At 39.5% G+C, this 18,226-nt stretch overlaps 1 protein-coding gene across 4 annotated transcripts in view; it reads right to left on the bottom strand.

The window, feature by feature from the left end:
- Positions 1–441: 441 nt before the first annotated feature.
- The window catches only part of dennd1b (DENN/MADD domain containing 1B), a 307,950-nt gene continuing 290,165 nt past the window's right edge, over positions 442–18,226 (bottom strand). For all 4 annotated transcript variants that reach the window (XM_085982400.1, XM_085982401.1, XM_085982403.1 and 1 more), the window contains 3 exons: positions 8,746–8,819; positions 5,076–5,292; positions 442–4,576 (listed from right to left, as the gene is read on the bottom strand). In XM_085982400.1, coding sequence (XP_085838526.1) covers positions 4,028–4,576; positions 5,076–5,292; positions 8,746–8,819 — 840 coding nt within the window. In that variant the 3' untranslated portion in view covers positions 442–4,027. The remainder of the gene's footprint in view (positions 4,577–5,075; positions 5,293–8,745; positions 8,820–18,226) is intronic.

The raw sequence follows: 18,226 nt of genomic DNA on the forward strand, positions 1-18,226 counted from the left end.
GCTTGTCTCTTCTGGAGTTAACCCTTTATGAACTGAATCTAACTTCATACGAACTTCATTACATAAATTAAACCAAAATCCATTCTGGGCCGATAGATAAAAGTCTCAAAACAGCAGTCATAATAGCTTTCAGCTAGTGAGCACAGGAACAGAAACAGAAGTTGGATTTCTTTAGTTCCCTGAAGTATCATGTGCAAAAAGAAAAAAATAATTGTGAAGCCAACACTTACTATTCTCACTATCGTAAATATGTTTGCTGCACATCTTTGTTTGAATTTGTGTTTATTCTGAGGTATGGGGGAAAACAAGAAATACTTGGACAAATCATCAGAACTGCAGCTATGTACTAGTCTGTAGCCAATGGGAGAAAAAGGAAGACAATGTATGTGGAGATTACTATTCTTTGCATATATTTAAAAGAAACAGGTTAAACAAAACATCTCAATGTAAAATTGAAACTTTATTGTTTGGCAAAGGCAAAGCACAGCTCTGCAAAGTCTGAAGAATAACTTTATTCAGCCAATTTTGTACAATTTCTCATATTATACAGCAGCTTGGACAACCATCAAAAGAAGATTAACCAAAGACATCGAGTATCCCAACCGGTGATACCCGTACGTACCCGTTTTGGTTGAAACGGTCACTGGGTTTCATTTTAAATAGATATATTCTGAATTGGTGGAGTGCTCATACAACTGTCCTAAAACGTTTTATTAAGAATTTAATATACCCTGCAACAGCTTAATCTGGCAGTTGGTACATCAAAACCTGGCCGATTTGTATATGCACATTCAGCTACACAGCTAAAAATCCAATTTTCTTGCAGTACATTTTTGAATCACAAAGGGAAGTAATTCCACTGATAGGATAAGATGCTATGGGATGTCGCTTTTATTGTGTCAATCTGGATAAAAATTGATGACTTTTACAAATAAGCTTCCCTAAGGAATGCTGAAAATAAAATTGGCACAAACAGCAGCTCTACAATGACTTGGTGCTTTAAAAGCCAAATTACTGGATTTTCCAGTGGACTCAAAGTATACAACTTGTTTGTTTTTTGTTTAAGAAAAAGCCAAACTCAGTTGGGATATACAGTTAAATGGCATTACTATAGAACAGAACCTAAGCAACACGCTGGTTGATATTTACAACAATTGGACAGTTTAAGACAACTTAAAAGTATTAGTTAACAGTTGAACTGTTTGGTCTCTGGTTATTCATGGACAATTGTGTTAACTAGATGCTTAAATGAACAATTAGATAAACATTTGCATAAATTAGACATGCAAGTAATTTACAGGATGAACTGCACATGTATATTTTTAAGAGTTGGACAATCATAGCAATGAGTAACATTCACTTTTTAAAATGAACACGTAAATGGAACAAATGCTTAAGACATAGGCTGTTCTATCAGTTTACCAACATATTGCATATAGAAAAAGTGGACTCTAAATTATGGAAGTGATACAAACTATGGAACTTTGTAAATTAGAGCGGTTGCAAGAATATGGTGGACTACTACTCAAATAAGACATTAAAGACTTAGATGGAAAAAGAAAAACAATGATAAAACGAGAAAACTAATTCCACAGTGATCTTTATTCACAATGACCTCTTGACCTTGTTACATAACTTTGCAGTCGACATGGTGCAAGTTTTAATGGTTAACGCAACTTATATGCACTTTAGGTGCTTCTCTGTACCCTAGATTAAAATTTATTATTAAAAAAACTTGGTGCAACAATCTAACTTGAAAGCAACATCTGGAATACAAACAATTTGTAAATAGAATTCATATTGCACAGAATTATTCTAAAAAAGATAACATGCCTTCTGGGCGCTGAAAGAGGCTGCATTTTAAATTATTTTCAATATACAAACCAAAGACAACAATAAGAGTAAGTTAATTTGACAGGAGAGCATTTAAAACAAAAACTCAGATCAATTTGAGTTTTTGGGAAATCTGAGGTATATCAAATAGGATTATCCTGCTGATTTTCTGTTTTGATATACAGCCTGTGTAATGTGACAGCAATATTGCACCTTGATACATCAGTGCACATGCCATCTTTTCATATACATTACACTTTTAGTTTCTGCTCAAGTTGTTCCAGTTCCCAAAATAAAATTAAGTACCATCATTTTCATTAAGGCACGTGTTCCAGCCTTTGCCGCAGCGATGTATTAGGTATTTTAAATGCCTAAAAAAATTAGAAATATTTATATATGTATCTCTGATGAACTAACTAATGAAGTCCTTTAACAACATCCAGTTAAGAGGGGGAAAAAAATAGGACAGAGGAACATGGGAGCAAAAGTATACCACATGTCCCCAGTAACAGAGTGCAAGACGGTGCCTTATTTAAAGTAATCATCAAGTAACCAAATGTTATCTACAGATTTAAAAGTATTAAACATTAGTGTAGCACAAGTTACTGGAATCATCTGGTTTGTGTAGATGTTGTCATCTATCCTAATATTCATTTACCCTGTTTGTACCCTTTAAAGTACCATTAATTAAACAGGAGTACCAACAGGATGTGCTTCTTCCCCCTTATATCCCAGTGTTGGTTGCCATTTACATTACACCAGTCCTATTACACAATCACATTCTAAAAACACAGCAATATTTCACGAAACATTTACAGCATTTGTGCACATTTGTTCAATACAAAAACACACTTATACCAAGAGCACATAGAAAATTGATAACACTTAAATCCATATCAAAACGTTAACAATTGTATTTTATCGCAGGCCAGAACTCCTGAGGTCTCAAGAAAGCCGATTTCATGTCTTGTAAAAACTGTTTCATTCCTAAAATATCACTCAGAGGTTCAAGTGAGCCATCATTAATGGTGTCGAGGGAAAACAAAAACAATTCAACTTATTTCGGGAAGACATGGATTGAATACTCATTGGTACTAACAGATTGCTGATTAAATAAAATGCAGCATTATCTCCATAGGAGATTCTTTTTCTCCCTTTATTAACCACAGTTTGCATCGTCATTCCTGATAATTATTGCCTAATGAACTGATTTCAAGCATTTTCAGGTTTACACTATGTAAGCACTAAAGTATCTTATGCTGTGACACTGTTAAACAATTGCATGAAGTGATTTAGAAAGATGCTACATGTACATGATGATTTCAGAGGACTACGATTTCTGTAATTTTTAAGGCAGTACCTTTGATCATTTGGCTTTAATTTACTGCATATTTCATTTATAGACATGGGTAAAACATAGATAACAGGAAAACACAGATAATGGTAAAACACAGATAAAATGTAAATGGAGTGTTTAAATAATTCAGAGTATCCAGCTTATAGATTTATTAAAATGGAACAGGAAGGGTTGAGGAGGGTTTGAAATGTAAGGAATTGCAGAGAATAATGACCACTGTTCCCTCCTCAAGTGCTTGTAAACACAGACAATCCCACCTGCTAATTCTCATCCACTCTTCATTGTACAAGGTAACATATATTTTATATATAGCATGCAACAATTTTACTATCACAAAGCATTTGCCTTGTTAGCCTGATTTGGTTGGAACAATGCAGGGAAATCTCACTGACCCGGAAAGAAAATCTCAGCCTCCCATTGTGATGTAGAAACATAAGTTTGTTCTTTGTCCCTCAGAGTTAAAATTTATCTTTTTCACCTGAATAGAACTTTAAATGAAATGGCTTCTGTTGTGTACAGACATACCTGATTGCTGAATTATCAATACACTACTCCATTCTAGGCAACAACTTGTACTCAACTGTTTAGCACAAATGTATAAATCAGAAGTAATTTTAATTGTCTGTTTTAGCAGTGTGTGTTAAAGTTTAAATTTGAAAGAAAATCTGTATTTGATTTTGCATAAATCAGTAAAGCAGTGCATTTTTACTTCTTCTACACTTAGAAATGTTCAGGAACTCCTCCCTTTCCTGCAGTCTAACACTCAATCTTTCAATTATTAAATAATTCTCTGAATTTGCCCCAGCTTAAAATACTGCTCCACTTTCACACTTTGTTCTAAGTGTTGGTAGTGGAAGCACCAACACTGGAAATAGTGTGACCGGTTTCAATTCTGGAACATAAACAGTCGATCTCTTTGAGTAGGTCTATTTCACCTGTGGGTTCTAGCAATTCAGCCTCAACAGCGTCTTTCTCCCAAGGGATTAAAACGGATGGGTATTTTGGTGTATTTTGACACTGCTCTTCGTAGGTACCGTCTCCACTGGTTAGTGTTTGCTTTGGCTCCTTTAGTTTGGCTGAAATCTTTTTCTTCTGCTTTGATTCTTCACTGGAGGCAAGGGTTGCCACTGAAGCTTTAAAAGACGAGTCACTATTGAGTTTCGGAAAATTTGTCAACTCTTCAACAAACACACAGGAGTTTTCAGAAGATGTCATTTCAAAGGTAACCGGACATTCAGAAAAATAACAAAATGATTTCCTTGGAGATGGGGGAAGGGGCTTTCTATGGACAACAGTATCATCTTGTCCCAGGTGCCAACTCAGATGATCACCATACCCTACACCAAGTTCAGCCAGGTTTCCCTCACTAGGAGTATTGAACTTGTTCTAACAAAATAAGAAGAAACACGTTAAGTATGAGATCTCCCAAAACTTTAATGATTAAAAAAAGCAATTCATTGTCAAATATGAAAGGCACATCTACAATAAATCTCCTATACAAAATAGCTATTTCTTATATCATCTTCCGTTATTTAGCATTTTCAAATTCATTAAGATTTAACGAGGCAACAATTACTTTTGACTTTTCTGCACTTTTTCTTTCCAAATTAGCTCTCAACAGCATTGTGTTGGGACAGGATGAGAGCCACAACACAGATGCCTCCAGGGATTACATTAGTGGCATTCTTTGGTCAACCAACTAAGGTGTATGCATAAAAAGATTAACAAACTGACTTAGACTAAGAAATTTCAGTGTCTAGGGAAAGCAGCCTCAATCGAGATGATTTTTTTGAATTCAAATAGCTAGTGAACTTGAGTCACATTAGCTTTGATGTTTTAACTTGTGCACTATCACGATCCTAGAACTTTAATACAGAGTACTCACCCCAGCTTTATAACTGATATCATCCATTGATTTGAAGAAATCCAGGCTCTTTGCACCACACAGCTTTCCTTGATCTGAACTGTGTGTACTGAGGGTATCAAGGATCTCTCCCAACAAGTCCATCTGGCCTGGAGATTGTGACTCTAGTTCCATCTGTTCAGAATCATCACTGTCATCAATATAGGCACATACTTCTCCACTGTCTTCCGATGATACCCTAAGAAATATGAATACTTTAAGTAGCTGAGCTCTGCAAGATGCAAGTCATACTTAGTTTGCTTAACCAGCGCCACTACCTGCATGAACAAAATCAGTCATTTATTACTTTTAAAGGTTTATTAAAAGCTACAATTTTTACTTAAAATTGTTGATGTTGTAACACAATTTAAAGTGCTTAATATAAGTTACATGAAACTTAAAATAAGTATGAAGGATAATTTATGCTGAGTGAAAGGTTAGCAGAAAGGTCAAGTGATGCACCTGATCAAATCACCTAGACTACTTCTCTTAGTTACTGTATCTCTATGAAATAAGGACAGTGCAAACAGTTTTATTCCACGTGTAATCTGGGAAGTGTAAATATGAAATTCAAACACATTAAAACAAATTCAAATATTTTTAAAAGTATGTTAGAAATGCAATGGATCACTGCTAATAAAAAGATAATACAAATACTTCTGGTTATAAGTTGACAAAAAGTCATTTGTGACACCATCACTTGTGAGTTCTGAAGTTGTTCTAGACTTGGTCCTTGGGTAAACCACATAAATTGCTAAACTGTTGAGGCTATTAACATGGAAGAAGCTGGCCCCAGCTTATTCCAGAAAGGCACTCCACTTTGTTCAGGAGAAGCCAATCACCAGGTTGAGAGACGAGGAGATGACAATTGAAATAACACGGTTTCCCATAACATTCGTAGCACATCAAATAGCTATTAATCAATGGTGACGTCATAGGACAATGGAAAATGTGCAAGTAATTACTATGTGGAAAGATTAAGCTCCAATGAAGAGCTTTCGAAAAGGCATCATCAGTACCAGGACCCAGATGTAAGCTGCCCTTGGATCCTGGATGCCAACTGAAATAGGGGGAGGGAAAGGGAGGGGAGGGATGGAAGGAGGTAAAATATTCTGATTATATTACTTTGAATCTTTCTGGTAGAAACGAGACCATGGTCATGGTCCTTTCCCAATAGCCTCTGTATGCATCAGCACTGATGAATATCCCTTTGCTTAACTAGATCTGATCATCCTACCTGCAGGGGCATTGGGTTGTAGAGTTATATTAAGCAGAAAAGGAAGAATATCAGCACCCAGTGATGTCTACCCCTGCAGGTTCCATTAGTAAGCAAGGCTGGCTGGTCAATCATCAACATGTCCTGGAAGATGCAGGCCTACCTGACTCAAGTATTGAATTACTGATCCTGCCATAATAGTTTGATTTGGTTCTGAGCTTGTAATACCAGATTTGTCATATTGGCGACCTTAACCTCAAAAACAACCAACTTGCCTCGTGCCCCTAACCTCAGACGACAGTCACTTGGCAGTCATTAGACAACTGACAAATGCAGGTATCAGCCACTGCCAGGCAGACAGAAGGTACCAAGAGCTCATCACCGGGGCATGGTGCATAGGCAACTCTCCATAAAATATGCAACTGCATTGTCACCATCCTCCTGACCACAGCAGAGGCACACATCATATCCCATCAGACAGTAGTAACACCAGTAAGAGGTATGGAGCATCTTCAGCAGTAGTTGCAGCCAAATCATGGTAGTCACCAAGCCCTCCAGCAAGTCTTAGATTTTACTCATCACCTTTGCAATACACATCTGCCTTCAATGTGGTGGAAGAACTTACAAAGGTTTGCTTGCCAGGTGCCAGCCACCTTTACCTAAATGTCTAGGGTAGCACATTCACACTTATTTTTTATGTTTTCCAATATTGTATAGATTTGCTTACACGTGGGATTGAAGTGTAACCTCTTCTTCTCCCCACTTTCTCTGGTTTGCTTCTAAGCAATGGTGAAAACTGCTATGCAAGATTATAAAGCAATTTGACTAAATAGGACCACAATTAAAGTCCAAGTACCACAGAATAACTGCAAGAAATATTTTTGACCTTTGTTAATGGAATACTAAATGCAAATCCTGACCAAAGTCACCATGCATCCACACAATCAGTAAATATTATGCTTAAAAATAATAAATTCAAATCATGCTGTTTTTGTTGTATTTAGTCGACAAAATTACCAAGATACAATCATTTTTTTTGTATAGGCACATTAAAAAGGGCTACACACTATCAGGATGGTTTTTTTTTTATTTGATGGGATATCAAAAACAATCATATTGCAGTGGGCAGGAATGCAATACTTTTCCCTACTTTTAACATCTAGTATCAGTATTACCCATATTCATAATCAAGTAAACCACAGATAGAGGGTTGTACTGTAATACAGTATTGTTCTGACCCAGTTCTGACGAAGGGTCATCGACCTGAAACGTTAACTGTTTCTCTCGCCACAGATGCTGCCTGACCTGCTGAGTATTTCCAGCATTTTCTGTTTTTATTTATGATAGATGGTAATTATCCGTAACTCTGCTCCAATAATGTGCCTTAGCACCAGCCATAGAAAAGAACCTCCTGTTGCACAAAACATCCTTACGAGCTCCATGACTGAGTTTGTCTATTAGTACATACACAAAATGGTTCTCTGAAAATAATGAATACTAACAATTAAATAATATGTGATTCTTTACATCTCTCATTCATACTATTGTGAATAAACTAAACTGCATTATGTTGTCATTCAGCTATCAAAGATGAACACATGCACACAATATGCCAATCCAAATTAACGTTAAAAAAAATCATGCACCTTTCACAAGTGCACATAGTTTGATATTTTGAAACCAGTAGAGGTCAGCATTGATGCACACATTTTTGATACCGTACATCTATTATCCAATATGATCCTCGCATCAGAAAAGAAATATAATTAAGAGCAGAGGTGTTATCAGAAAGTTTGGATTTTTCCCAAATCTTATGATTACTTCTAACATAAAACTTATGCATCCAGTATACTTTTTCTGTTGTAAATATTTTTGCAAGATGAATTAAAATCTGCAATTGAAAATACTGTATTACACTACAAGCAAACAATTATACACAGCCAACAGTTTAAATATCTTAATATTCTGATTGTAATGCCTGCAAACATCTAACTTAGCAACAGGTTTCCACAGGCCAACCTGGCATTGATTTACTGTTTACAAGAAGCTGAGTTTGAAAAGAAAATGGTACGGTAAGACATGAAATAGTATATGGAGAGGTAACATGTGCCTATGCAAATAAATTATTCATCCAATGAGCCACAAACATAATTCAGCATTAAAGTAGAGGAGTTTGCAAAATATATGATACTGCCCTTCCTAAAATATTATATTAACTACTATACTCATTTATCGGAAAGCATAATTGAACATTGGATATACAGCATTAGCAGTAAGGGATACATTGCACATAGAACACTTGCCACTTAAGTATACAATTATCAGTTTCGACCTTTTGTTAAAAACTTAGCTGAGAACTGCCTGTCTAAAAGGTATCAGGAATGACAACCAAGTGTAAAACAGAAGACACAAGAAACAATTGAAATGATTCCTTACTTGCTTGCTCGGTCTGCCTCATCATCATCCAGTGGGGAAACAGCACCAGTGTGTGATGATCGTTGAGGGTGAACCTAAAGGCAAACAGGGAAAAAAAGTGACTTTCAAAAGAGACCCTTTATGCCCCTCCTCCTTATGATTCCACGAGCGGCAGTGGCCGACCCAATTTGCCAGTCTTCTTGCATGAGTCTGGACAGAGAATGTCAGTGGGCTACTTAACCACTCCCGTCGTCAGTTAATATCCCAAATGATCAGCATTTCTGAAGAGACCACTGGAGACCAATCAAGGAGCAGCAACCCTGGATATTTTTTTTTTTCCTTCCTAGGGAATTCTGAGGTTAATGCTGCACTGGCTTTAATCAGCTAATACCGATACTGCAGTACAATGTTGATGAGTCAGATTTTCAGGAAGAAAATATGGGCACGCAATTATCATTAATCAAATAATACAAATCTTTTACAGTGCAGATATTGCGATTATAGCCATCCTACAAGTGATAAGAGTAGGGAATTTTACAAGTGTTTAAAAAAATTATAAATTATGCGCATCAGAAGGCACAATCATCACTGATGCGATATTGTTATATACACTTAAAATATAGAATACATCACAAGTTATTAACTGGAATTAATAACATTTTGTACTCATTGCCGAAAAACAGGACACCACCATTACTCCAATGCAGCCCACCCAACAAACCAAACCTTGGTGTTCAATTAACATATTATATGTACTGGCAGATCTCCTGTGGCATTGCTCATAGTAAGCTGGATGATATACAGTTTTATAATGATATAGGCGTGTTCTACCATGCATTAACATTCTATGGCTAAACTGCAACTGTGTTTAACCTGGTCCCTCCTTCAAAGCCACAAAGTATAATTGCTTGAAATAGCAATATCTTAAGGCCAAGTAGTGGTTAACTGCTGCAGGTGAAAGTTTGCAGATAGTCAGGTCCTTGTACATTTTTTGCTCTAGGTCAGAAAGCATGAAATGACTGATTTAAAAAAAAACTTACAACTCTTCGAAGTGGGTTATCGTATGTGAAATGGATTAAAAACTTAAATTTTTATAATAACAATTTTCCTATGGCACTGTCTGTTGTATCCGTGTGTTAATGGAGACACGGAATGCAGGAGTTGGTTTAACAGGTGTTTACTGAACAAAGTCTGGAGGTGAACTAAATGATACAAGACTCTATACAGGCTTATATACCCGAGTGGTCACTACCGGTATTACAGTACACAGGGGCTCTTAAAGGTACATACACTACAATTCCTCCCCTTTTAGATAATTAGTACATAACATTTTAAGTAATCATTAATTAACATGTTTACAAGAACAATAATCTACACATTTGCTGCAGTTAATCAATTATAAGTCAGTCTCTCTGGAGGCTTCCTGACTCGGTCCGGATAACGCCTCGGTGGTGTAGTAGGTTCTTCTGGCAAGGTCGATTCGGCTTGAATACCAGTGTCGGGTTCATCTGGTTCCAGTATCACCGGATCGGAGGTAGATACTATGGGTATCTCTGCTTCATCATTAGGCGTATGGAGTTGTGGTGTAGGTTGTCCCTTTTCGGATGACTATGATCTGGTCAGCATGGCGCCTTATTATGCTTTTATCAATGTCCACGGTATACATCAGCGGTCCTAGTCGTGTGCAAATAGTTCCAGGCTGCCATTTTTCGGTACGGTAGTCCCGGGCCAAAACTTGTTGACCTATCTGGAAGGTTCTAGTTGGCCTTTCATTCATGCCTTGAAATTGCCGGTTCTCTACGTCCCTTCTGATGTTTGGCTTGATCAAATCCAGCCGGCATCTTAGTCTTCTATTGAAAAACATCATGGCGGGAGTTTGGTTTGGAACCACATGTGTTGCATTCCTGTATGCAAACAAGAAGTTATCTACCTTATGTTGTAGATTTGTGTCTTCATTACCCATGGCCTTTATGGCCTTCTTGAAGGTCTGGACAAACCTTTCAGCTAATCCATTGGTGGCGGGATGGTATGGGGCGGACGTGTAGTGCTTAACCCCATTGTTTTTTAAGAACTTCCTGAATTCTTCGGACACAAATTGCGGTCCATTATCAGAACAGATCTGTTCAGGCAGCCCATTCCTGGCAAATATGGTCCTTAATACTGTGATGGTTTTTTCCGTGGTGGTGGAGGACATCTTTATTACCTCCGGCCACTTGGAGTGTGCATCAACCGCGATTAAGAACATTGAGTCCATAAATGGACCAGCAAAGTCGATGTGTACCCTTTGCCAGGGAGATGAGGGCCACTCCCATGGATGTAGAGGGGCTTCTGGTGGGGCGTTTTGGACCTTCTGGCATCCTAGACAGCTCTTGGTCATTTCTTCGATGTCTCCATTGATACCTGGCCACCACACAAACACTCTGGCTAGGTTCTTCATTTTCACTCCACCCAGATGCCCCTCGTGAAGCTCCTTTAGCACTTTATCCTGGAGTTTGGGTGGAATCACCACTCTGGATCCACACATCAAGGTTCCTCGGCACACGGACAGCTGTTCTCTTCTTTGCGAGAATGCTGGCAACAGTGGTTCGCCATGTGCTGGCCATCCCTTCACCGTTAAATCGTAGACTTGAGAGAGAGTCGGGTCATTTCTCGTTTCCTTTTCAATGGTAGAATTTGTTACTGGTAGACATTCCACTATGGTTGAGTGGAACATCTCCACTGGGTCCACTGTAGGTGCCTCTTCTACCGTTGGCAACGGTAGGCGCGATAAACCGTCAGCATTCCCATGCTGTTTTGATCCTTTGTATTCTATGTCATATTGGTGTGCCCCTAGGAAAAGGGACCACCTCTGTAGCCTTTGCGCTGTCATAATGGGAACGCCCTTTTTAGGGTTGAATATGGAGACGAGGGGTTGATGGTCAGTCAACAAGGTAAATTTTTGTCCGTGTAGGTAATGGTTGAATTTCTTCACTCCCCACACCAGGCTGAGTGCTTCCCTGTCGATCTGGGCATAGTTACGCTCAGCTGAGTTCAATGAGCGTGACGCAAAAGCTATCGGCCGCTCCGAGCCATCAGGGAATCTGTGCGATAATACCGCTCCTATGCCGTAAGGGGATGCATCGCACGCCAGTCTGATTGGCAGTGATGGGTTGTAATGAGCCAACACTTCCTTGGACGTGATCAAGCCTTTGCATTTATGGAAGGCACGTTTACAGTCTTCACTCCATTTCCAAATTACTCCCGTTTGTAGCAGTGCGTTAAGAGGGTGCAGAACAGTTGACAAGTTAGGTAAAAATTTATGATAGTAATTTATCAATCCCAGGAACGACCTTAATTGTGAGACATTTTCAGGTGCTGGGGCTTTTATGACCGCTTCAATTTTTTCAGGTGACTTATGCAACCCTTCTTCGTCAATTATATGGCCACAATATATTTGTTTCTGGAAAAATTCGCACTTGGGGCGATTTGCTCGTAGGCCCCGTTCTCTCAGCCTAGTGAGCACCTGCTCCAAATTGGCAAGGTGCTCGTTGTCGTTTTCTCCTGTTACAAGGATGTCGTCTAGGTAGCATTGAGTCCCCGAAATCCCTTGCAGGACTTGCTCCATAGCTCTTTGCCAGATAGCTGGAGCTGATGCTACTCCGCAAACCAGTCAATTGTACTGGTACAGGCCTTTGTGTGTGTTTATCGTGAGATACTTTTTAGAGGCCTCCTCAACCTCCATCTGTAGATATGCCTGTGCCAAGTCAATTTTGGTGAAACGTTTCCCTCTGGATAGTGAGGCGAAAATATCTTCTATCCTTGGAAGAGGATACTGTATCGTGTGAAGGACCGGGTTTACAGTCACCTTGAAGTCCCCACAGATGCGAATTTTTCTCTGTTCTTCAGATTTATCATTACTCAACGTTTTCTTCATGACCGGGACGATGGGTGTTACCCACTCGCTCCAATCTACCTTGGATAACACGCCTGCTTTTTCCAAATTCTCCAGCTTTGCCTCGACTGCTGGACGAATTGCGTATGGCACCGGCCTTGCCTTAAAAAACTTGGGAATTGCCGCATCTTCCACTTTTATTGAGGCGGTGACGCCTTTCAAGGTTCCTAGTTCCTGTTGAAACACTTCTTTGGCGTTAGCCAAGATGTCTTTTAATCGTTCAGGTATGATGTCATCATTTTTTTTCTTACTGGTCACCGTCAGTGCCTGAATGGAGTGCCAGTCTAAACGTATCTTCCTGATCCATTCACGTCCCAACAACGGTGGACCAGCATCTTGCAGAACGTATAAATACAACTTCTGTATTTCCTTGCCGTTGTATACAACAGGCACCTTTATTTTCCCTCTGGGGTACACTTTCTGCCCCGTATATATTTTCAAGATAATGGATGTGTCTTTCAAAGGTATATGCGGAAATAGCCGCTCGTAATCCCGTCGACTTATGACGGTCAGAGCTGATCCTGTATCTAGCTCCATTTTAACTGGGGACCCCGCTATCGTGAGGGTAACCCAAATGGTCTGGTAATCTTCTTTGGCAATTACATTATGTAATTTGAGACAGCTTAGTCTCTTGTTTCCGGAGTCGCTATCGCTCTTCTGGTCTTCGGAGCTACTGTCCGTCATCATTTGTACCTTTCTGTACTTTTCCTTATTGATTTTTTTCTGTCAGTGGATTTTTTGTTTCCAGATCGGCATACACGTGCAATGTGTCCCATCTTTCCGCATTGCCTGCATGCTTTGTCCTTGAACCGGCAGTCTCTCTGGTCATGGGTGGATCTGCCGCAGCGATAACATCTCTCGAAACCCCGTGTCATTTCATGGGTGCCGAAGTCCTGTGGCTTTTGCTGTATCTCTGCAGCTCCTCTTGCTGCTGCTTCGTATGATACAGCCACACTGAAAGCCTTGCCCAGTGTCAAATCTTTCTCAGAAAGTAGCCTTTTCTGTGTTCCTTCACTTAGGAGACCGCAGACTAATTTGTCTCGTAGAGAATCTGCCAGTCCTGCCCCGAATTGGCAGTGCTTTGACAGCTTTCTTAATTCGGTGAGGTAATCAGCGTTACTTTCATTCTTGTGCTGATTCCTGCTGAAGAATTTGAATCGTTCCGCTATCAGCAGCGGTGTTGGGTTTAAGTGCTCCTGTAGGGTATCAACAATCTCCTTAAAATTCTTGTCCATCGGTTTGGCTGGAGTGATTAAGTTTCGTAACAGCCCGTATGTCCTTGCGCCCATCAGATTTAGAAGTACCGATGCCTTTTTATCATCCTCTACTTCATTCGCTGTGCAATATACCTCCACTCTTTCCACATATGTGGCCCAATCCTCTGTATCACTATCGAAAGCAGTAATATCGCCAGTCTTAGGCATCCTGAAAATCAAAAATGGCGCCTCCCGCGCTTTCCTTTCTTCCCTGCCGAGAAAAAATGGCGCCTCCCGCGCTTTCCCGCCGCTGCTGACAACGCTGTTCTCCGCGGTTTTTATTTACACAGATATTTTTAATAGTTGGAGACTTGTTCCCGCCGGACTCTCTGGGACTTTTCCCTCCCTCTGCTTGGTCCGAATGCCGACCTGCTTTGCAGCGCCGGCCGTCTCCCGAGTGCTCCACCCTCCGTCTCTGTTTGCCTCCGCCTTCCGACTCGGCCCCGCTGCAGAGCCACCCGATCGAGCCCCAGCCCGCCGCCCAGGAAGGATTAGTGCAGTACCTGCCACCAGCCCGGCTAGCTGGTGAAACCACAGTTTTGTTTTTTTTTCTTCGACCTTCGTCTGAGGAATCGATCTCCTTGAGGTGCTGCCGAATTGCAGGTAAGTCCGTTTCCAATTCGTCGCCACTGTTGCATCCGTGTGTTAATGGAGACACGGAATGCAGGAGTTGGTTTAACAGGTGTTTACTGAACAAAGTCTGGAGGTGAACTAAAAGATACAAGACGCTATACAGGCTTATATACCCGAGTGGCCACTACCGGTATTACAGTACACAGGGGCTCTTAAAGGTACATACACTACACTGTCCACACTAAATGAGGACAAGAACACCATCATGAAAAACACAAATATGTCCTTTTACACTTATAAAGTCTAATTAAAAGTAAACACTGGCTAAGTTCATGTATAAGTCAATTAAGAGGCTACAGACATTGTGTCTCTGATACTTCCTGTTGCTGGACCATTTGTACAGTGTGAATGTGAGTGACAGAGAGAGTGTGAGAGTGAGTGAGCAAGTGAGAAAGATAGTGTTGGCCATGCATTTTTCAACTTTAAGTGAATCATGAATAACAAACCAAGTTCAAACTTAAAGCAGTGTTATCTCAAAGCAAGAAGGAGTCAAAAAATGCTTAATTGTGTCTGGTAAAATAGCAGTGATAAACTGCTTAAACTTTAATTTGACAGTTACAGCTCCTCAATATTTCACTGTCTTGTAATGATAATTTTATCACAGTAGCAGATTGAAACTGAACTGGGCATCAGTGCAAACTTGAAATTCTATGAAATTGTATAATCCACGCTATTAGTCATCTTCAGTCCTGTGGTGATCAGAAATTATAAATTCTACCATGTTCACTTTAGTGTTCCACAATTTTGGAGACAAAAAGAAAAACAGATAGAATCGCTGGGTGTAAGGATCTGTCAAGTGGAAGATGATTCCATCTGCCCTAGTAAAGAAAAAACACTTTCTCTCTACGATGTTGCTGTTTCAGGAATTCTGCCATGTTGCTTTCTTTTCTCTTTTGTACGTGACAGCATAAGGGAACTGTCTTGTAAAAAGGGCGATGATGCAGAGGGAAAATACAGGATATGAAAACTGCATAATATTCTGGTGTGAATGAAATGGCAGCAGTTGGTAAGATGGTCCCTTAAACTGGAGAAGACACAGCTTCCCCAGACAGATCTTCATGTACAAGGTTGCTCTTTCTCCCCATTTAATGATCACTTCTAGTCAGTGACTTTTAAACTTTAAATCCCTTATCCTAAATCACACTAGTCATTCACAGTTACGTCACCAGCAAACTGTATCCACGTCATCGAGATTAACCTCAAAATGTCTGCAAATCTTGCATCCCATCTTCTTAGCAGCCAAAATAAAACTGATGCTCAATGTCAAGGACAGCACTTCACAGCATTTTGTTTTTTCTATCAGGCGTGTACCTATCCGATAAGAGGAGGAAATGCTGCATGATGCTGTACTCAACATCGCCTTTATTGGCTTCCATGATAAATTCCCAACAAATGGCAACAATTTTCAATGTAAAATGTCTTTTAAAAACAACATGCCCATATGATAACCAGAGACTTCCCTCTTTTCAACCTACCACTTTGGATCTCTGCATGCACCAGCCATGGCTAAAAGGACAGGCAATTTGCCTTGAGCCTTCACTTGTACTGCTGTGAAATGGGTCACAGTTTCACTGATGTCAGGTGGGGTGAGGGAAGAAGGTCGAGGCTGACTGTGTTCCTGATATCTTTTTAACCTCACTCCCTGCTGGAAGTGCTTAACCTCCAATGGGCACCCAACCCATTCTCTCTGTCAGTGGAAATCATAAACATGACCATGTGCCCCTCTATTAGGCGATGCAGTGTGCTGGAGCAACATGCTGTCTGTGTTTGGCTAACTGTGACTTTTGCTGGAAGTGCATGCGGAAACATCAGGTGACTATGGGATCAGGCTCAGGACCCAACCCTACGGTCAAATAGCAGCTGACACTCACTGTCCAGGCTAAAGTGAAAAATAACAATGTGGATCAAATATAAGAGAGGAGACCAACTGCACCTGCAGATCTGCAATGGGAAGAAGAGGCAAGGAGAATCCGAAGGAACATTAGATGTAATACTACTTGTAAATGCAGAGCATTCATTAATCTTTCTGGGCTATGTAGGTTGATATATTTTTCCATAAATGTCTGTTCCTCTGCAATTTTTTCTACACAAAATGAGAAACTTTGACAACCAGTTCAAAATGTTAATTTTGGGACCAGATGACAGGTTTCTGATAATTATTTTTCAGTAGTAACACAGAAACCTTTTTCTAGCAGTATGTTTATGCCACATAAAAAGCCTTTGTTGTCAAACTGCATTAGAACAGTAAAAAAATCAATTGTATTAATAATCCGTCTATGCTTCATATTTGAACTAGTCATTTAAATACAAAGGTAATTATTAGTAATGAGCACTCTTTGATCCTTCTGGAAAAGACAAGCTTTCATGTATTCCACTGTACATTTTGTTCCAAGTAGCACTGGATGTTTCTCTTGCATGTGTTAATAATCCATTTTGTTTCAGACAGAATTTTTTTTTAATGACTGCATTTTTAAATAGCAGAATCAGAGAAAAAAAAGCCTCAGAAACCACTTCAAGTGGTACATCTGAAGGGCTTAAGAGGCACCTTGTACCATTTTCCAGGCTTCCAAAACACGAATATAAAATATATATAAAATAGGATTTTTAAAAAATTGACTGCACCACCTCTGGTAAGCAGAAGTCATAACAAAGGCGATTAGATAAGGTTCCGATTTCCAGCTTCAATATTAATTACAGACTTCAAAGTCATAAATCTTGCACAAACTCATTAGAAAAACTGGAACTACTAAGTACATCTGCAAAATTTGTCTAATAGATGAAAGAAAAATGTAAATAAACCCCACTTCCTACTATTTGCAGAAGGGCAAATAACTTCAGTATGTTTTGCAGTGTAGACTTCCAGTTTAACAATGGACAGACTGATACTAATAATCATGTGGGATACCAGAGTTCTAAACTACAAGTATAGTTGAATTAACTAACTCTCCCTTATCGATAGCATTCCACTAACTTTTTAGGAATATAATGCAATCTATCCCACTGAACTAGACAAATAGTCATTTGGAATAGTTTAAGCCTACAAGATGCACTGCAGCAACTCCCATAGGCTTCTTCGGCAGCACCTCCCAAACCCTCAACCTCCACCACCTAGAAGGTCAAGGGCAGCAGGCGTTGGGAACACCACCACCTCCAAGTCACACACCATCCCGAGTTGGAAATATATCGCAGAGCCTTCATCGTCGCTGGGTCAAAATCCTGGAACACTCTACCTAACAGCACCGTGGGAGTACCTTCACCAAACGGACTGCAGCAGTTGAAGAAGGTGGCTCACCACCACCTTCTCAAGGCATGGGCAATAAATGCTGGATTTGCTCGCAACACCCACATCTCGTGAATGAATAAATCATTTTTTTGAAGTTTTGAGAGTGTACTTCTGCAGTGATTTGAGATAACATTTTTTTTTGTTTTCATTCCATAGACTGTTTCAAAATGCTTTATACCTTAGTGACCCAAGATATTCTTCATTAGGAAACTGCAAATAGGCAGTAAGGATTTCCTGCAGCCTTAAGTATATTAACATGATTGGCATTCTGATAAAAAAAAAATTGGACATAAAAGGAAACATTTCACTATGGACAATTGGAGAATAATTGTCCTTTTTTGGGAGGAGATGAGAAAATGTGAAATGCAAACATTGAAATATATTGCCAATGTTTTCATT

Source organism: Somniosus microcephalus, chromosome 3 (assembly GCF_052327205.1).
Source record: "Somniosus microcephalus isolate GS21.2 chromosome 3, FLI_Smic_1.0, whole genome shotgun sequence".
Classification (NCBI taxonomy): Eukaryota; Metazoa; Chordata; class Chondrichthyes; order Squaliformes; family Somniosidae; genus Somniosus; species Somniosus microcephalus.